Here is a 21,203-nt window from a genome sequence, read left to right as displayed (position 1 = left end):
TTTTTTTTCGCAATAACTTTTTTAACACTATTATTTAAATTTTTTAACACCCTCTTTTATATTGTTGGATCGATTAGAATTAGAATCGGTTAGTTTTGATCCGGCCTAGACATACAATATTCATGCTGAAATGATCCAAGTCCAAATCATTCATTAAGCCTAGCCAGCTCTTCACAATTGTTGAGCACATAATAATTAGGCCTTACAACACTAAAAATTTAAATTTTTACATTCAATTATAAATTTAATTAATTTTTTTAATTTTTATTTAAATAACTCAATTTGATTAATTAATTGTAATTATAGTCAAATTAAAATTTCAGTCAAAATAGAGTAACGTGTTATTATTTATTACCAACAACTTACACGTCACTGCTACATATATTTACATATCACATACGAGTTACTAAGGTCATGTTACAAATAAATAAGAAAGTGAAAATCATGAATTAAAAAGAAAAATAATGAAAGGTAATCTCATTTCTTTTCTCATTTTCATCGTGATTTTATATATTTTTTGACACGGTAGAAAATATTAGTATAGTAAAAAGATGTTAATATATAGGATTAAGAGGGTAGTATCCAATTTTCATCGAAATTTTAATTTGATTATAATTACAATTAATTAGTCAAATCAGATTATTTAAGTAAAACTTAAAAAAATGGGTCAAATTTATAAAAGGAAATAAATATTCAAATTTTTGTTATCATTGGACCTAATGATTAATATTGAAATTTATTATATTTACATCTTCTTTCTTTTTTTCCTTTAATTTCTTAAGAAAATAATCAAATTCCAACATATATGTTTCGATGAAAAGTATTTTTGAAAAATTAAGATATTTAAATTTAAATTAAGCATAAAATTCATTACATTTCAAATTGTTCTATATTTATTATATAACATAATAAACACCAATATCATATAAAATTTGAATTAATTATAGATTAAAAAAACTTATTTGAAAGAAATTATATAAATTCAAATTAAATTATAATAATGAAATATATAAGAGTTGAAGTTAAACTCTAACAAAATTTTTTTTATGAAACTCTTTACATTATTATAATCAATTATTTTTATTTTTTAATAGTAATTTTAGCGATAATCTCAGTTATACTTAACACTATTTATTTACATAATTATATTAGTATTTCTAAAATATATAATATATATAAGTCTCAATTATATTGAAATAATTATGAAAATTATGAAATTATAAATTTATTTTTTAATATATTATTATATATTAAAAATTTTCTCGAAACCAACATGAAATAAAGAGTAATAAATTTATATAAAAAATTGAATTAATAAATTTTTTTAATTTATGAAATATTAATAAACCGTGAAGCAAAATATAAAATAGTCAGGACACTTGAGTTGAGATTTAAATGTGATATTAATAATAATTCCGTTAATCATTTCGACTAAATTCATTATAAATTTTAAAATTGTTTTTTTTATAGAAAGAATGCAATAATTACCATAATAAGATATCCCTAAATGGGTACTACAAGTATATTTTTTTCTTTAATTACCATTTAAAATAAATAAAAAAATCACACTGAAGTTGGAGATGAAAATTTGTAAACAGACCAGTCACAGAGACGCATATTGACACTTCCCTCTTCGTCGTCGTCCGTTAAAAAGGAGTCATACATCCATCAGCTGTGCGTCTGTCACCTCCTTTATACAGAGAGCCACCGGGGGACAGAGAGAGAACGCACTGTCATTTCTCCACTTCACCCCACACCTCTCTCTCTCCCTCTCTCTCTCTCTCTCTCTCTCTCTCTCTTATCAATCAATTTTACTTTTTTTTTTTTTTTTTACTTTTCTATTTGTTTATCTCAGGTAATTCTAAGCTTATACTCCTTTGATTGTCTGAAATAGGTTTTGTATTTGTTAAATTCTGCAACTTTCTTTATTTTTTTGATGATTCGTTAGGTCGTAGAGATTGAAGTCCCGAGCTCTTTTCTTGTTTTATTATGATTTTTGTAAGCCCTAGAATTATATCATTGACCAAAAAAATATACAGTTAAGATTCTCTGCGTTCTTGTGTTAATTTCCTGTTCTTCTTCTTTTTCTACTGCTAGTGAATCTTGGCTTGTTCATAGTTAAATTGTGTGTAAAGATGCTGTCTTTAGCAAGGTACAGTGTTAAATTTTGGACCTTTTTTCTTGGTAGCTCGATATTTTAGGTTGGGATGTTTGTTTGCTTTTGGAATCTAGAATCAGGGTGTCCAAATGCGAAGTTGCAAACCTTCACTTATTTGTTGAGTGATTTGGGATTGGTGGTTTGGCACCATGTCTACTTGAACATCTTATTAATAAATTATGCAAATTTAGTGTTTGAAGTTATTTTTGTTTGGGAGCGAAGTGCAAACATGTTTATTCATGTGATGTGAAGTGGACGAATCATTATTATAGCCTTTTTTTGTTGTTGCTCCTGATAAAGGATAAACATCAGTTGGAATGTAAGGTTGTTGTTTGGTACACCTGAACTATTTAGAGCAGCTGGAACTGAAAACACGAGAAGTTAGCCTCATCTGTCTTAATGCGTTGAGGAGCCACCATTAATGTCGGACAGCATATAAAATTCTGTTCTTGCTAATAGTTAACATTCACTATTGTGGTAACAGTAAATGTAAAATAATTTGTTCTCATTGGAAATTACTAATGACATTATAGAGCGGAATCTTGGATAATCAACTGATGATTTTTACTGAGTCAATTAAGATTGTCTAGAATATTTAAGAAGTATTAATGCTGTCCGTACAGCGTGAATTCTTAGTTCTTGTTTGTTTGTGCCTCTTTCAATCACAATTGCAATGTCATAACATTGGGTGTCACGAACAAATTGCAATGGAGCTGGCACTGTTAGTTTCTAGAAAAGTAGCAAAATAGCTCAAATTTGTAGTTACATGGGAAATTAACTGATATTTGGTAGGTATTAATGCTTCCAGCAGCCTATTGGATAGAAATACATGAGTTAGGTTTTAGGTATTTCGTAGTCACTGCAGAAGTTTGCATTTTACCTTGTTCAATGAAAAGCCTTTATCTTTGTCCTTCCAATTTGAATATCAGTGAGAATAGTATAAAAACTTCAACTTTGACAATGAAATTTGAGTCACGCGGGCTGGAAAATGAGTGGAGGTATTTGTGGTTTGGTTCTGCATATAGAAAGCTCTATCTGCAGGCAAAAACCTCTAAAAAGGGGCCTTTTCTATGCGTAACAGCCAAATTGACCATGAAAATTATGAAACAGCTATGTCAGATTCATAGCATATTGGCTCTGTTGACTGATCTCAATATGCAGGTAATACAGCATGCCATTGTTATGATCTTTATCAGCATGAATCATTTTTGGCTATTCGAAAAAACCATTACATATCATAAGTTTGCCAATATATAAACCATGCTGGATATGAACATCCATCCAAAACTGTGCGCAATTGTGTATAGGATTATTTCACAAATGCATGATCATGCGAAAACTTATCTATCCGTGGCAATTTTCTTTTTATTGGTCTTTCTCCTTGTCCCTATTATTTATTCTACATGTTTTGGAAAAGAAAAAGCATCTTATGCTTGCAATAAAAGAAGTTGCCTTACCTTCTTTGTTGGTTTTGACGCACTTATGTTTCATGACAAAGAATATTACCTAATTATGTTGCCATCATAACATTAGTATAATTAATCCATTCCACAAAAGAATCTGTATATGACAGATGCATACACTTGACTTCTGTAGGATGTTGCATAAATTGCTTAAAAATAATTGAAGCCTTGGTAAGTTTCTTCACCTTCCATCACTTCTTATGTTTGTTCCAAGTGTTTCGAGGCTTACCCTTGACTGCTATTTTATACGAGCATCTCTGTTGTGAATGTTAACGGATGTTATTTTGTTGATAGATATGTTGCTGTAGTCATGTAGAAGGTCAAATTTTATTTAACTTCATAAATTAGTGGTATAAGGGAGAAAAGGAAGCTTTGCTCTTCATATCTCTCAGCATTCAACAACTTACTTACCTTTTATATGAATTGTCCGCCCTATCATTCCCCACATTAAATAGATTGGTTGTTTAACTATTTTGTTCTCCACCCTAGCAATTACTCCCCAACACCCCCACCTGCCCCTCCCCTTCCTACACATATACACACACACAAAAAAAAGGATTAAAAATAATGTCCTGTTTTATATTTTGAGGCAGGCACTTGTTGTTTTAAGGAGAATGGGAAGTGATGGCGCTCAGAAAATCCCAGGGACTGATGTGGCTGAAGGTTCAGAGACGACTATTGAAATAAAATTAAAAACATTGGACTCACAAACCTATACTTTAAGAGTGGATAAACAGGTGATTGCTCAGACTTCCACTACAACGTGGCTTTAGCCAATACTTTACACTTTCTCGTGAACTAAAAGTACTTCTCATAGCTAGTATTTGGAGAGGAGGATAACTAGAATACGAACCACAGAAAGAAAGAAAGTTAATCAATGGAGGAATTAGGGAATCTGACAACCACAAGTAAGGCCTTTCAACAACTACTTATTGAGATTGGTTGGAGAGTTTATAGCCTATAGATGCTGTATTTTTTTTCCTGTCCTTTTTGGTAAGAAAATAAATTTTCTTGATGTAGAAACAGAGGAGTTTGCTACTTGGAGGGAAACGTATCATCCTAATATAAACAAAGAGCAAAACATATAGCTTAACCAACCAGTAGAAAAAGAATACAGATGTAATACTGTTGAACCATGCTGAGTGGTAATTGAAGATACTCTTATGAAAGCCCTTGAAACTCAAGGCCAAAAATAACTCGAGAAAACCCCCTTGTCTTAGAACTAATGATCAGATAGAAATTGGTCCCTAAACAGCTGGCATTTTTGATAACCCAATTGAATTCTGTTCATCAGACGTGGGGATAGTTTTTTTTTTCCAATCTCTGCCATTTTTTACCTCCCATTTGGGCTTCTTTTCTTCAAGCTTGCAGGTGAAATTGGGGCAAGGAATGACTAAAATTTCCCAAGACTTAAGTAAAAACTGTTGGCAGAAATGTACTAGAGAATGTAGATCTTGTAGTGTGATCTTATAATTTTTGTTTTAGCTTTAATACTCCTGCAAGCTAGCATGTCTTGTTAAGAATTTATGTGTTAACCCATGTTGTCGATACATTATTTTTCATACATATTTCTTTCTTTGCTTTTGAACTTCCTGCAGATGCCGGTTCCTGCTTTAAAAGAACAAATTGCCTCTGTCACAGGCGTGTTATCAGAACAACAGCGACTAATATGCCGTGGAAAAGTTTTGAAGGATGATCAACTGCTGTCTGCATATCGTATCCTTCATAATACTCAATGCTTTAATATCTTTCATATCCAGTGGGATCGGAAGGCTTTTGTGTTAGATTTGTTCCCTTTTCTCTTGTTTTTTATTCTCCTTTTGGAAATACCTTCTACTTTCAATTTTATGTTTTAAGCTTTTGTATTAAATTCTTCTTAAAAGAGAACAATAAAGTTCCTTGCATCTGTTCTGACCCATCAGTTGTACACTGCAAATTAAAGTAGACTTGCTTTCTCAAACCTCTTCTTTTGGTATTTTCTTGACATTAAACTAGAATTCTGACCAAGTACTAGGAGGTCAACAGATATGTGATGCTAACATGTAAATTCAAATTATTTGGCATGCTCAGTGGAACATAAAAAGTGGTCATGCATTTTGGTTATTTATTGCACACAAACTTCTGATCAAGCAGTAAATATCTGCTACACATGCATAAGCGCATCTCTGCAGTACTTTTTAATGTACATTATGTCATGTGCATCCTTCTTATCTAATAAGTGGTTCATGTTATAGTGCATTTTCTTGCTAATAGACTCCTTTGATAATGAGCAAAGGATTGTAATCAAATAATTCTTGGAACCTTTTACCTTCTCTAGAAAAAAGTTTTTAAAAACAAGGCTCAAAGAATTTGGGCTACTGTTGCCTATGCTTTATTCTGCAGCACTATTTCTATTGTACTTCTCACGCTTATCTCATACAGTATTGTACTTTCAGTGACCTCACTGTTATACTTAACATGGTTTAGATGTTGAAGATGGGCATACCCTGCATCTGGTGGTCAGGCAACCTGTTATTCCTTCATCTGATGGCTTATCCAACCATTCAGGTTCTATTTGCTATATATTTGTCCATACCTTAAGTTCTACTATTCAAATAGTTACTGATGATATGATGTATTATGTGATCAAGGGGGATGGTTGGGGGTTGTGTTGGGTGTGACTGTTTGTGCAGGGGTGGGATGCTTATTGTGAAAGGTTGACCAAATATATTATAGCTTGAAGCTTGCAGCTCTTAAAAGATGTACTTGTTTGGACTGTGAATTTGGAGTTGTGGGAGTTTGATCCAACTTCACTATCTTATTTGGAGCAACAAGGATTCTTTCCTTCCTAATACATAGAAAATTTGAACTGATATGTCCTTGTGTGCTCTTGGTCAGTTAGAGTGGATAAAATATAAGATTTGAAAGAGTGCTTGGGGATCGAGCTGGTTATCATAATTTTTGCAGAAATCTGGAAGAAAAGGAAGAAACAGGTTACATGTTCCCTCAAGAAACAAGTAGAAGAAGAGTAAGAGCAGAGCAATTAGGAGAGGAAGTGCTCTAAGCGAGCATGCTGTAAAACCAAATTAAGTGCCCATAATTGCATTATTAAAAACCAACTTAAATAAAGGGTGGATTGTTATTATTAAGATCTGAACAAGTAATATTGTCCTGTTGATATTAGAAATTTCAAATAGGAGAATAGTTGAAATAATCAAATTATGAAACTAAAAGATAATAAACACGTGTTTCATAAAAAACAATTTTTCTCTACCTCATTAAGAAATATGAAATAAGGTTTGCTAGTACAGCCAACACCTCAATTAATAAATACATAAAATAGATATTATTTTCTTTCCTTTTATACACCGTTACAGCAGTTCCTAGTGAAATTTCTACTTTCATTTGGAGTAATGCAACTCCTGCAATGGTATGGTGTTTTTTTCAAACATTGTTTTATTGAATGCTTGTTAAACTGATAAGAAAATATCACTGAAAAATAATTTAGTTTATGTGGAATGAATATATTGCAGGAATAGCCGAGTAGTTTTTGCCATCTATTGAGACCTAGAATTATCCGACAACAGCAGCTACACGCTGCTGTAGACATTGTTGCTTTCATTATTCAACTAAATGCATTTCATTCATGATGGTATATACCCTGATGATCAAATCTGTAAGATAAACTAATACATATCAATGCTACAGCAACCGATCCTGCGTCAAGTACAAGCCGTGGTCATGTGGCCCCTAGTGTTGTTATTGAAACTTTCAGCATGCCTGACCAAGGGGATGGAGTTCCTCCAGAGATCAGTAGGGTGAGGCTACAACTAGATGCTCAACTGTGTTTTTAACTTACCAGAGGTAATAAAATTTCTGATATAATAATTTCTCCTTGTTTTTTGGATCAGATTGTTTCTGCTGTTCTTGGTTCATTTGGATTTCCAAATATTGGAAGTGGCGGTGAAGGAGTTGATGTTGCAAGGGTAAATCTCTTTTTGAACCCTGGTTACTAACGGAGTATGTTGTCTGGTCGTTCTGAGTCTATTTTGGCATGAAAAGAGGAAACCTGTTGTGCTACCCCCCTCACCGTCTTCCTTTTTCTCTTGGCATGCACACAATGATAAATAGATAAAGGGATATATTAAAAAGGTCATCAGATTAATATTTCTTGTACAGCTTATGATGTTACATATTGTCTCTGAGATGTTGATGCTTTTGCAGATACAATATATTTATTTGGCGACATACTTCTTTTATCAAGAAAAGAGATAATGCTTCTTCTATCTACATCTAGAAACATATATTCATTCACATGAACTCATTCTTTGCGGTGGGGTTGGATGTGTAGGAGCGTGACCAACATAGATCAGCAGCTGCTTCACCAGAGGCAGCCCAGCTGCAACCTGAACAAGGCAGCAGGATTCAGTCTGATAGATCACAAAGTGTTTTTGGTCTTCCAACGGCAGTTTCTCTTGGGTCTCTGCATCCACCTGTAAGTTTGAGATCTCGTTGCCTCCTTTCTTTCCCCTAATTTCCTTTCTTTGTATACGAAATCGATCTTGCAGCAATTATTCCTTTTTCAAAGATTGTTAAATATTCATGATTATCATTGCAGATAATTCCTGATTCCTTGACAACTTTGTCACAATATCTGAGTCATATGAGGCGTGAATTCAATACTATTGGTCAGTTTAATCTCCAATACAGAATTCTGTAACTTGATATATTTTTGTTGCTTCTCTACCACTGATTGATTGATTCATCGATATGGTTCTAAATCACGATCATGGCAGAAAGAGGTGGGGAAAATATTACTCAAGCAGAGGCCACACGGAGGGATGAGCAAAGAGAGACTAATTCTACATCAAGATCAGGAACCGGACAAGAAAGGCTTCCCACACCTGCATACTTGGCCGAAGTGATAACATCTAGCAGACAGTTTATCAATGAACAAGTTGCAGAGTGCTTACAAGTGTGTTTTTTAATGCCAGTTTACCTTTTATGTTATCTTTGTTTCTATTTTGGTCTCACTTCTTTTTGGTAGTAGCCTGCTCTAAATTGTGTCTACTGGCAAAGCTTAGCAGCTGAAGGCCCTATAGTTTTTATCTACATCAACTTGTTACTCTTTTATCTTTCTATAGTTCGTCATCTCTACCTTGAGAGTATTACACTTTTCTTTCTTTTATTTCTTCTCAAAGGTAAAATGCTTTGTCTACCTCACCCTTTTTGTGTTGCATTTATTGGCAGCAACTTGCAAGACAACTAGAGAATCAAGCAAACGTTACTGATTCTGCAGCACGGTTAAACATTCAGTCTAGTGCATGGAGGACTGGAGTTCAACTTCATAATTTAGGTGCATTTCTACTTGAACTTGGACGTACAACAATGACTCTACGACTAGGTCAAGCACCGGTATGACTTTTTCAAATTTATCATCTGGGATTTTATCTTCATCCATGACATCTTCTGACATGTATGTGTTGCTATTAATCATTCTTGGACAGTCTGAAGCTGTGGTTAATGCTGGTCCTGCAGTTTTCATAAGCCCTTCTGGTCCTAATCCTCTAATGGTTCAGGTAATAATCTCAGCTTTTTATAGTTTACATACTCTGAATTTGTTTTATTAATTTAATTTTAAATTCTTTATTTCTATTTCTTCTGATGACATTTGTGCATGCAGCCTCTTCCTTTTCAAACAGGTGCAAGCTTTGGTGCCCTCCCTCTGGGATCAGTACAGCCTGGATCTGGTTTGGTTAATGGTATCGGTACTGGATTTCTCCCAAGGCGGATTGATATTCAAATTCGACGAGGTATGCTACAAATTCATTATCCGGAATAATCAATAAGTAGTTTATGTTAATGTAAATTGTATATCTAGTTATTGACCACTATTCTTGTTATTAAAGGTTCTTCAACAGCTTCAACAAATGTCAATCGTGAGGAACAGGGTGATACTCAGCAGCCCTCAGGGCAGAGAAACCCAGGAACAGGTTCTGGTGGTGAAAATCTTGGTAATCAAACAGCATCAAGGGCCACAGAGGCTTCATCTTTTGGTGGAGACTCTGGAGTGAGGGTTGTGCCAATTAGGACCATGGTTGCATCAGTTCCTGGTCAATTCGGTCGCCTCCCTTCTGATTCTTCTACCAACTCTATAGGGTTATTCTATCCTCTTCTTGGAAGATTCCCACATGTAGCTTCACATGTGAGTGGTGCACGGGGATCTCAAGCATCTGGTGAGCATCATCCTGCCGGAGTCCAAAGAGATCAGCAGTCAATTTCTGAACCTGCTGTGCAGCGAGTAAATGCTGAACCTCGCACAAGAGATGGTAATATATCTAATAAACTAGTACTGCGTCCCATTAGGTTGCATCAGTTCATGAAGAAGTTATAGTCTTATAGACATCTGTCCTAGTAGAAAGCTTAGGAGGCTTGAATTGATTATTACTTAAATCTTCTATTTTACCTTTTTATTGTCTGTCTTGGAATTGGTACATTTGCTTGTCTCTGGTACTTCATCGACAATCAGCATATTCCTGCCTTTTATCTGCTTGATGCTTATAGAAGCTTGAATTTACCAAGAGATAATTTCTTTGTTTTACCCTTTGAAACATAGCTTCAAAAAATATCAAAATATATGGTTCATATACAGAAGCAAAACTATGACAAGCAGACAGTCATGCAGTCGCCTACTTTGGCACACTGAGGAAAAATGAAAATATATCATTATTTCTTTTAGTGCTTTAGCCAAAGTGGTGATGCGTATAGCCCGTGTCTTTAATTTTTATTTTCTCTTGGTAACTCCTGCCTTTGATGTCATTTAGAGAAATGAGCCTCCTATCTTCTATCATTGTTTTTCATTCATCTCTTGTTCTTCAATTCAGGATATGTTAGCTAATCAAGCAAATAAGTAATCTGCTAATGAGATATTAGCATTATGGTCCCTTTTTTTAATGCTTTCAGTGATTAGGCTGATTGAAGAATAGATGAATGACAGTTATCTAGTAATATGAAATCAATGGTCATAGCCTATTTCTTGTCTTTCTCGGTGAGTTAACTCTGATATTAAAACAATTATTGATCAATTTCATTGATCTTGTGATATTATTTTTCTCTTTTATTTTCTACCTGATTAATATTCCCTTTGATAGTTTGGTTGAAGATGATCCTTCCCCCATGGCCCCCCCCCCCCCCCCCCCCCTTTCCAAGGGAGGCAGGAAAATAATGTCTGTTCTATTTTCTGTATTTTCTTACCAGTGTTTCAGTCTTTCCTTTGAGAAAACTGTTCATGTATTATGTGCCATAATGTTTAATTTATTTATTTATTTCTATTAAATTGTTTACTGGCAGTTAGGAAGTTGTCAGGTGAGTTAGAAAGGATTCCTTTTGCTACTCTTCCTCCGCCTCAAATTTCCCTTTCCCCTCCTCTTTCCTTTCGGACAAATGACTGTGCAGTTGCATGTAGATGTTCTATGTAAAATTAATTCAGGATATTATGTTGGTTGAACATTGTACCTTGCTTTAATAGTTGATGTATTGGATAAAATTTAAATTGATTCAACTCCTCTATCAGTGGACCTAGGCTTAACTTCTGTTCTTCCAGGATCATTGCCAAATTCCAACTTAAGACAGGAGCCTTCTAGTACTCGCAGTATAAATATCAACATTCTGTCAGCTGGTGGGACCCAAAACAGTCCCGAGTCTGAGAGACAGAACAGTATCTTGCAGCTTCTAAGAAATCTCCTCCCAGGTGGGGAAATCCATGTGGAGGATGCAGGCCTACAGGGAACAGCCACTGAGAATGCAGGGGCATCCACTGCTCATGCTGAATCACAATCAGGAGTTACCGATGAAGGAATATTTTTGTCGAATTTACTTCGTGAAATCATGCCCGTGATATCTCAACATGGAGTTGCAGAACCGAATGTTGTTCCTCAGGAAGATGCACGTGCTTCCGATCATCAAAGAGCTCAAGATTCTTCCACCCAAGTAATGTGCTATATACCTTGCTCTTTCTTTCTTCTGCTTATATACACTTCTTGTCATGACATACTGAATGGCACTTGTGGACTATGAGATATTGCATAACAACTCGTGCAAGGAGTTGTAAATCTGGCAGTCAGGATGTACGGTGTCCATGTCAGTTCACAAATACAATGCTAAAGAAGTGCTGCTTTTGCAGGCTGAAACCTCTAATGTTGGGTCATCTCGTCGCCATAGTGATACTGAAGCTAGTCCTCCTAATTTAAAACGTCGAAAGGTAATTCTGTTCATTTCATTAGAATTCGCTGTAATGGATGAACTATGAATTAATTATTGATTGCATGTAGATTGTGCCTGAGTGCTCCACTATAATTTAGATAGAATCTCGGTAAGTGACCGTTGTTTCCATTACCTTGTTTATCTTTGTTGGATTTATGCGATGTTGATTTTGGCACAATTATGCCAACAGTTATTTGTTTTATGCTTTAGAAGAGATAAGATGAAAAGTCTTGCTGTTGCTGTTGAATCTTACTAAGGAAGAGGCATAGAAAATGTTGCTCAGAATTATCTGTAAATATGTGCAGTGTACTAAATACGGAGGGAAAATTTTTTGCCAGTACTTTATGCAGTTTTCCTTTACTATATATTATATTCTAAAACATAGATTGGAAATAACATAATATGTAGATGCTTTCACTGATGTTAACTTAGGCAATAAGATTATGAGATGAATTTGCCTCCTCATGCTGCAAAAGTTATTAATACTATTTTCTCTTCACAATGCAGACAGAGTGATTTAACATGAAGAAAGAGGATTTAAGCAATGCTGAAGTTGTGATTAATGATGGCAGGGGATTTAAATAGTTCTATTTGTTGGACAGGTGAATACTATCTTGTCTTGTTTTCATCATTGCAAACAAGATGGCGTGAGATTTTATAGGCAATATCTTGAGAAGTAATACTTAGTTTTCTTTCAATAACTTGTATCATTCTAGGCAATCTAGCCCTGCATTACTTCTGGTCTGGATTCTATCTTTCTATAGGTCCATATAATATTTTTTTCAAGGGCGCTTTATATTGAATGAAGCTCCCCCATCCGCCCCTCTTTTCTGTCGATAAGAGCTGTAATCTATGTAATTGGTAAATTTGTGAAGGTTGTCGATCCTCATGCTGATGGAAATGCTTGTGAAACTTGCATGAAGGTGTCACCTGGTGTTTGGTATGATTTTCTTTAATCTTAGATTGAGTGCATTGGTGAAAGTTTCATAATCAGAAATTAGAAGCAAGCTGCTTGCATAATCTTTATGGAATTATGCAACTCTTGATTGTGATAGTTATTGAAAATACAAAGTCTCAGACAGCAAACTTTCCCTGTGAAACTCAACTCGATTCAACTCTACTCACGGCCCATTATTCTGATAACTGAGGGAAAAGATTTATTAATATTACTCCACTTCTTTTTATTCTTGACCTAAATATTATTACTTGAAACAATAGAATGTAATTTGGATGGATTAGCAACTTCCTCATGTGCAAAAACTTATATGTAGAAAATTACAGTCAATGTCCATACCAAAATCTGAAGTGTTTTTAAGTCTCCATTATGAACTTCATATTATATGGTATCCAATGTATTAGAAATTTTGTTTATATTCCTCTCATTGATATCTCCCGTCTATTAAACTGTTGTGTTCATTTTATCATTTGCGGTGTGCATGATTACACTCAGTTCTTTTTTTTTTTTTTTTTTTTCTCTTTTTATATTGAGGGATTATGGGTGTTAATTTGCCTCATTTGTACCATATAGTTTGATAAGTAATAATAATTCAAGAGGCTTGGTAAATCAAAGTACAGTTTGATAATCAATGAATTCCATTAGATTCCTGATGCTCAAATTATGTAAAAACAGCCTCATTAAGTTTCTTAAAAAATTTCAGAGAAATACACACAAGATGCCCTGTTTAAAGACAATTTCATGGGGATGGTGAAACTTCCACCCGGTCGTCATTACTGAAAAAAATAAAACAGCAAACGAGACGAACAAAATTTTATATTTGTGGTATTGAATTTAGTTTTTTCTTTCACTTCGAAGTACTAGTTTTCTTTCTTTTTTTTTTTCCTTTTTTTAATGCAAGGACTGTAATTACCTATAGGAAACACAAACTTGGAATCTAGATGAATTTTAGAATACCATAATTCATAGTAATTTCTATTACTTTTACTTTAAAATTTTTTTGTAATATTTGATTAAATTTATATAAAATATTTTAACCTGTTATTTTTATATAAAATTACATATTGAAATATTTTTATGTAATTCTTTTTAAAAAAGAACTTTTATATAATTTAATATCAAATTTTATGATTTTTATTTAATAAATACATAAAATATTAAAATTTATTATTCCGGCACTTTATATATATATATATATATATATATATATATATATATATAAACAGAACAGAACTATGAGTATTTGTAATTATTACCGCTAACCTCAGCCCAAAAGCTTCCCTTAAAAGTTATATTGGGCCATTCTATGAATAGCCCATTATCATTGAGTTACATTATCTCACCGAATTTAGGGTTTAAAGTGTTCTCGCCTGCAGTCAGTGTAGCTCTCTTTAACTCTGCCGTTTCAGCTGCACCATCCCAGACACACGCACCCACGCACGCACATTTAACGGGAAACCATGGCGGAGCAGGTGCCTTTTCGCATCCTAATTTTTTTTATTTCTGTTCTTTGTAGCTAAAGTTGCAGCGGTTTTAGGGTTTTAACGGTTGTCTCTGCTTATTGTTTATTGCAGACTGAGAAGGCCTTTCTGAAACAACCCAAAGTCTTTCTCAGGTGAATATGAACTTTAGAAAAAAAAAGTTCAAACTTTTCAGTTTGAATGTGGGTTTTGTTATTTGGCTATTTGCTTAATTCAAACTTTGAGGAGATGATTCTATTGCAGTTCAAAAAAAACTGGAAAGGGAAAGAGGCCTGGAAAAGGTGGCAATCGTTTTTGGAAAAGCGTTGGATTGGGTTTCAAGACTCCAAGAGAAGCCATTGAAGGTTCTTTTTATTTTTTTGGCGCTTTAATTTGAAGTTTACCAGTAATAACCACTCACTGGTTCTATTGGGTGCCATTTTTTAGAATGTTAAGATCTTCTACTTTATCATGTATTTGTCTGTCATATGATGTAAAAATGCACATTGGGTCACCACGAATTGGTATGCTTTCAAGCTATAGGTGTAATTTTGTTGTTAGTCCAACTTCTGTCGGTTCTTTTAAGTTTGATCAGAGCTTATGCTAGATTTTTTAGGACCTTTTTCATTTTGTGTTTACTTGGTTTCTGCTGTATGGTATAGGTTTACCGTCATTTGTGATATTATAATATTGTATGTTCTGTTCTTTGGTGGCAAGCCACTGTTGAAGTATTGCATTTTGCTTTTAGGTCATTTACATAGTTGTACTAGATTCAGCATTGCAAATTGTGTCATGTTGGCTAGTTTTCTTTGAAGATATACCTAGTTTTGGTAAGTGCAGCTTGGGCTGTATTGTGGTCAAGCAAAGCTGTGTAAGAAAGGTTTGTGTTTGTGTTTGTGTTGCAATCAAGTTGCTTTATATTGATTGGTTGATGAGTTTTTTCAGTGAATGTATTAGTTAGATTGAAACAAAAAAGGATGGATTTATCTGTTGAGGATATGTGTAACTTTAGTTTTTCCTTTTTTTTATTAGCTTATTAACCTGGCTGTTGCCTTGTTGTGCAAAAGAAGTAAACGCATTGCACGTGTTAGGAGTGGTTTTAATTGAAGGGATGTGAAAAGATATTATAGTGTTAAATGGCAAAGGTCAGTCTGGTAAACCTCAAATTGTTTAGACCGGCTTCATTTGAGATGGAGTTGCATTAAGAGAATCGGCAACTAATAGGAATGTAAATATTGCATTTATCAAATTACATTTCATAGTGTAATCTGGATAAATAAGATGCTTTTTTCATTATTTTTAGATAGATGACATTGAACTCGCAAGAGTGGGTTGCAGTCCTTGCACAAGATAAGCCATGAACCTGAGGCAAAGGTTTCTGGTGGTTTTATGAATGTTATTGTGTCATCTTCTTTTTCCTTCTTATAATCATATGTTTACTTTGTTATCTGTGCTTGTTCATGATACCAATTAGACATGCTCCTAGCTCTCAGTATATTTATATAATTATTTTATGTAAAAATCAATATTAATGATTGTTTCTTACAGGAACTTACATTGATAAGAAATGCCCCTTCACTGGAACTGTGTCTATCAGGGGACGTATCCTAGCTGGAACTTGTCACAGTGCCAAGATGATGAGGAGCATCATTGTTCGTCGGAATTACCTTCACTTCATCAAGAAATACCAAAGGCATGCTCTAACCTTATTTTTTAGGTTGTCTTTTTATGCTTTTCATTTCTCATAAGGAAAAATAATTTTTCTGTCCCCTTGGTCTTAGATATGAAAAGAGACATTCAAATATCCCAGCACACATATCTCCGTGTTTCCGTGTGAAAGAAGGGGATCATGTCATTATTGGGCAATGCAGGTAATTTCAGATAAAAGAATCTCTTATGTATATTTTTTTTTTACCATTATTTTTACTGTTTGATCTGCAGTTTCTAATTGTTATTGCTCATTTTTCCTTTCATATATTTGGCAACTGCAGGCCTCTGTCAAAGACTGTAAGATTCAATGTCCTTAAGGTGATTCCTGCTGGATCTTCTGGGGGTGGGAAAAAGGCCTTCACTGGGATGTGAAGTTTGACACTCAGATATTGTTTGGCTGCTAAGGTTGCATGACAAGGTTTTGAAAGTTTTGAACAGCATCTAATTGGCGATTATATGGGCCATTAGATGCTTCCTTTTTCTTTTGGTTTCCTTATAAGATCATTTGTTAAATGTCAGATTGCCCTTTGGTTTTAATTTTGTTTTTTTCAATTTTTTCCTTTTCCAATAGTGGAAATTTGATGTTTCATGCTGAGTGTTCTTGTATGAATTGATACTGTTTCTTGGTAGGAAGTATATTATTTTTCATCTAGGTCATGGATTAACTTGCTTACGGACATCTGTTCTTATAAAACTTGTTTGAATCTATAAATCCTTTTACTAACAAAGGTCTGTTTAAAAGTTATTTTGGACTTTGCTCTTAAAAATCTCAGTAAAAGAGTGGAAGACTTTTTCATTAAGGGGTCAATTAGGATGGTTTGGATTAAGGAATTATAGATGATGGGTTTTGTGAAATTCATGGATTTAGTTTAAATCCATTGTTTGGCAAGTAAAGAATTAGGCGGAATTTATGGATTTTAAGAAATTCTTCTTTCTCCAAATTCTTTTATTTTTAAGGATTTTAATTTTTCACAAAAGAGGTGTGAAAATTAAAAAATTTTCATTTTCAGTATTGCTTTTAATAAATTTAATTTATTTCAAAATTATTTTTTAAATAAAAGAGTATTATTTTAATATTAATCATCCGATGTTTGAACATTCATAGATTTCTAACAATACCTAAGAGTTTGATTAGGATACTATAACATGATTAGGTTTCTGTTAATGCCCAATTCTCAGTGAATGGGCCAAGTCTATAGGCATTTGCAGGGGGTGATTAATATTTATCTTTTAAGTGATGTTAATATTAAATGGTTTGACTTCATTTATGGTGCCAGGGTTCACCTTAGCCCATGTGATTGTTATTGTTGTGGTGGAAGTTAGTGGTAGTGGTTGTGGGATTTATGAGTTTCTCCAATAAGTGGGCGTCTAACAATGTCGGTTCTCTATATTCATAAGCTTTTCTAGTTTCACTAATGAATTTGTGGATATGAAATTGACACTTCACCCACTATTTAATGGCAAATTAGCCAATTGTGTTCTAAGTTTTTCTTCTTGAAGCTTGATGCTAAATCTTGTGGATGGCATTCAATTATTGCCAGTAGATCTGGAGGAACACTGGAGATGGTTAAATGCCACTGGTGATATTAAACAGAATTCTGCTATTTGGTCATTATTTCAAAGGTGGTTTCTTTGCACTTTTCAAAAAAAAAAAAAAAATTTCTTTTTTGTTTTCAGTTCTTATCTTTTAGGGTTTCATGATTTAATTTTATGTAATTCTGATCTTTTTGACATGAATGAGTATAGGATGTGAACTGATATAGTTTCTGAAGCTAAGTGATTTTAGGATCTTGGTTTAGAATAAAGTTACGAATTTTATTTTGGCTTCAGATTTATTATTGGAACTAAATATTTCGGTATTTAAGCATTTCGGCGTTCTGTTTCGAATTATATATATAATTTAATTTTAAATCATTAAAATGCAATATTACAAAATTATTACTAATAATCTAATTAAACGGCACATTGGAAAGCAACAAGTAAACAATATATTTAATTTTTTATTATTATAAAATTATAATAATGAAATCTCTTTCTACAATATAAATGATTAAATTATAAAATATTATTTTATGGAAGAAAGCTATAAAAATTTAATTATATAAGTTTTAAGTTGTTATTATTGAATAATATAGATTGGTCATAAAAATATGTAAATTAATAAAAAGAAAATATGGTTAAACTGTAGAGGCAAGATGAAGTGATAGATAAAGATAAAGAGATTATTTAAAGTTTTAGATTTCAATTCATTTTTATTGATAGAGAGAAAAAAGATTTTAGTGTGTTAGGGTTAAGTGTTATTGAACTACTTAATTCAATTTAATGATATATTTTTTTTTATAAAGTTGTTTCATTTCGTCCTATATTGTTAATCTCGGTTGGAATGATAATTTTCAGTCTAATCTCGGTTATTCCGGTCTGAGATGGTCAAAATTTTGACCGATACGGAACAAAAAATATTTTATTTCATTTTCTAATAAAATGAGACATTTCAATCATTCCAGACGGAATAGAACGAAATCGAATATTTAATATTATCTTCTTGAGAATTGCTTTGTAATTCTCACAAATATCATAGATATTTATAATTTTAGTTATTTTTATTAAATTTACAGTTTTTTAACTTTGTTAAAATATTAAAGGTACAGTTTTACTTTTCTTCTTTAAATTTACGGTTTAGTTAATTTTTTAATTTTTTTAAACAACAACCGAAAATGATTAAAAGCAACTGAAAAATAAATATTTTTCTTTAAATTACACAGTAGAAATGTTATTAATTTTAATATATTTTTGAAAAATTCCATTTAATTTTCCAGCATTCAAAACATTCAAAGATAGTAACTCCACCAGCATTCCCATGCTAAGGGTTCTCCCTTTTAGTGCAAAAAAGATTATTGCTTTTACAGTTCATGTCTTTTTTTCTTTTACTTTCTTTCGTGACTTTGATGAAGAAGCTGTGACCCTTTCTTTTGCCTTGCTTTTTGGTGTAGTTGGGAAGGAAAGTTCGTTTCAGGTAAAGCAATGTTAACCTTTGATGAGTAGCTCTGGCATAATGATATTGTGGTGTTCTATGAGTAGCTCTATCATAGCTGCACTAAATCTTTGATGAACCACATCTTGCCACGTCACTCCACCAAGAGTTCTCCCCTTAAGGTCACATATATTTAAGCAACTTGAAAATATTCTTAGCTATTGGACCCAAAAAGAAATATATATGTATATATATTCCTTACCCAATGATATAATCAAGTGGCCTCTATTTTTCCCTGGCTTGACCAAAGAAAGTCCCATTTAGCATCCCAACATGGGTTTGCAGATTTGTTGTATGCAAGCTTACAGGAATTTAAGATACATCTTCTGCCAGAACAAGTATCACCAACAAAACTTTATGAAAAAATATTGAGTTTGGAAACTTTATTTTTTTTTTATTTTTATTTTTTTTTGAATTAAGCAGTTTCAATCTTCCTAAATAAGAGAGGAAGAAAACCTCTGAATATAATTAGTAAAAGGGTATCATCATGAGAATGATTCTTTGCCTTTGCATTGCAAAAAAGGACAATCATGACAATACAAGAAAGACACCCCCTTTCTATAAGTTAGTGACCATTTTGGCACTAATTGGAGAGACCCTCAAAGCAAAGTTGGACCAGTAAACATGAAGAAAGATATTTCTTCTTTACAAAAACAAGATATTAGTGAAATCACTTAACTTTTTTAGAAAGCAAAAAAGAAAAAAAAGATATCTAAAGTCATTGTCTTACATCACTTCCCCCATTTGATCAAAATGTCCTCTAGTTCACACTAGCCAATCAATTACATAAGACTTCACTTTCAATTCTTTTTAAGCAATTATTTCTTAATTTAAACGAACCTAACCTTATGATGCAACATTTAGTAAATCTATGAACTAAGACATTCTTTTGATCACTTGCTATTTGGTAAATTTGTGAACAAAACAATTTTTATTTTATTTTTTAAACTTGGTTGCAATCATTAACAATGATTCTAAACATTGCTGGTCCTTTTTTTTTTTTTTTTTTGTTTACTCTATTGAGAATATCAATAAGATTGATAGAAAGAAAATTCCAATGATAGTTAATTTGTGAGGTGTATCAAGTTGAAATTTGTCCCATGGATTACCCTCAATAGTCATAATTGTCCCTATCATAAAAATGCCTTTTTGATATTATTTTTTAATTCATGATTTTTTTATTGGTCTCAACCGACATAGTTTTGAATTTCAATTCACAATATAAAATATATTTTAATTTTTATATAAAAAAAGAAGACCATCGTCTAACTTTTGTTTATTTAATCATTTTAATTTTTAAAATAATTTAATAGAAATCTACATTTATTTTTTATAATATTTAAATACTTCAGACATATCATTTTATATAATATATTTACATGTACTGCTGTAAGTGTTTAAATGTTACTAAAAAAATAAAGTTTAAATATTTTTATGTTAAAAAAAAAATTAAAAGAATTTATAGAATTATAAAAGTAAAATTTAAATATCATTAAATTATATTAAAAATTAAAATATTAAAATAATTAAATTATAAAAATCCAAGTATTAAAATATATATTCTATCTTAATTCATGCAAGATATTGGAATAAAATCTTAGAATACAAGAAATATAAAGCTCTGTTATTTGAGAAATTATTAGATGGGACTCGAATCTGACCTTGTAAAGGAACAGCTGGCATACTGACTCTTTAATAACTAATTATAATTTCTCCTATTATTTTTTTTAAAAAAAAAAAAAAAAGAGAAAAGAAATAAAAGTTCTACCAAAAAATGTGTGCATTATTTCAAATGGATGCCAACGTACCACACATTGATAATAAATAGATAAATAAAATATTTAACACGTGATGCATCAGCCATACCCATTAAATATAATTTAATGCTTTTGCATTTATAAGATTTAATCTTTGTTTGGTCCAAAAATGAGGAGAATTTATAAAGTAAACGTGGGTTGGTATGCTTAAGAATATGATTTGTTTCACACCATAAATTAAATAATTTAAAGGAGGATCATTGTTGAGTAGGAAGGAAAGTGAATTAAGTTGAATTTTCGTCTTAATCTTATTTTAAATATTAATTAGAAAAAAATATTTAAACTATATATTTTATAATTTTTTTAAAATATTTAATAGACATTTAAATTATTTTTTAAAGAATTTAATATATGTAAATAATATGTTG

The 21,203-nt window shown here is 32.3% G+C and overlaps 2 protein-coding genes across 7 annotated transcripts; both read left to right on the top strand.

The window, feature by feature from the left end:
- The first annotated feature begins 1,566 nt into the window (after positions 1-1,566).
- Positions 1,567-12,843, top strand: LOC8275711 (ubiquitin-like domain-containing protein CIP73). 6 transcript variants are annotated; one of them, XR_007215037.1, is made up of 17 exons: positions 1,871-3,319; positions 4,215-4,358; positions 5,220-5,337; positions 6,088-6,168; positions 7,309-7,418; positions 7,512-7,586; positions 7,952-8,095; positions 8,219-8,288; positions 8,397-8,575; positions 8,851-9,015; positions 9,108-9,179; positions 9,284-9,413; positions 9,510-9,929; positions 11,204-11,589; positions 11,783-11,860; positions 12,370-12,464; positions 12,738-12,843. XR_007215037.1 is itself a non-coding variant. In XM_048371692.1 (16 exons), exons 2-16 carry the CDS (start codon positions 4,236-4,238, stop codon positions 12,376-12,378), a joined length of 2,160 nt encoding a protein of 719 aa, XP_048227649.1. In that variant the 5' UTR covers positions 1,567-1,855; positions 4,215-4,235; the 3' UTR covers positions 12,379-12,843. The 6 variants fall into 6 exon arrangements, 5 of the variants coding, with proteins under 5 accessions (XP_048227649.1, XP_048227650.1, XP_048227648.1 ...); XM_048371692.1 differs by lacking the exon at positions 1,871-3,319 and adding an exon at positions 1,567-1,855 and having other exon boundaries at positions 12,370-12,843; XM_048371693.1 differs by lacking the exon at positions 1,871-3,319 and adding an exon at positions 1,579-1,674 and having other exon boundaries at positions 12,370-12,843.
- Positions 12,844-14,134: 1,291 nt separating this feature from the next.
- Positions 14,135-16,639, top strand: LOC8275710 (40S ribosomal protein S11). Its single transcript, XM_002532459.4, has 6 exons — positions 14,135-14,289; positions 14,392-14,432; positions 14,542-14,642; positions 15,826-15,970; positions 16,059-16,148; positions 16,269-16,639. The coding sequence occupies exons 1-6, from the start codon at positions 14,278-14,280 to the stop codon at positions 16,357-16,359; spliced, it is 480 nt and encodes a 159-aa protein (XP_002532505.1). The 5' UTR covers positions 14,135-14,277; the 3' UTR covers positions 16,360-16,639.
- The last annotated feature ends 4,564 nt before the right edge of the window (positions 16,640-21,203 follow it).

The sequence above is a fragment of the Ricinus communis genome, chromosome 3 (genome assembly GCF_019578655.1).
Source record: "Ricinus communis isolate WT05 ecotype wild-type chromosome 3, ASM1957865v1, whole genome shotgun sequence".
Lineage (NCBI taxonomy): Eukaryota > Viridiplantae > Streptophyta > Magnoliopsida > Malpighiales > Euphorbiaceae > Ricinus > Ricinus communis.
The sequence above is the reverse complement of the archived record's forward strand: the minus strand, read 5'-3'. Positions and strand labels throughout refer to the sequence as shown.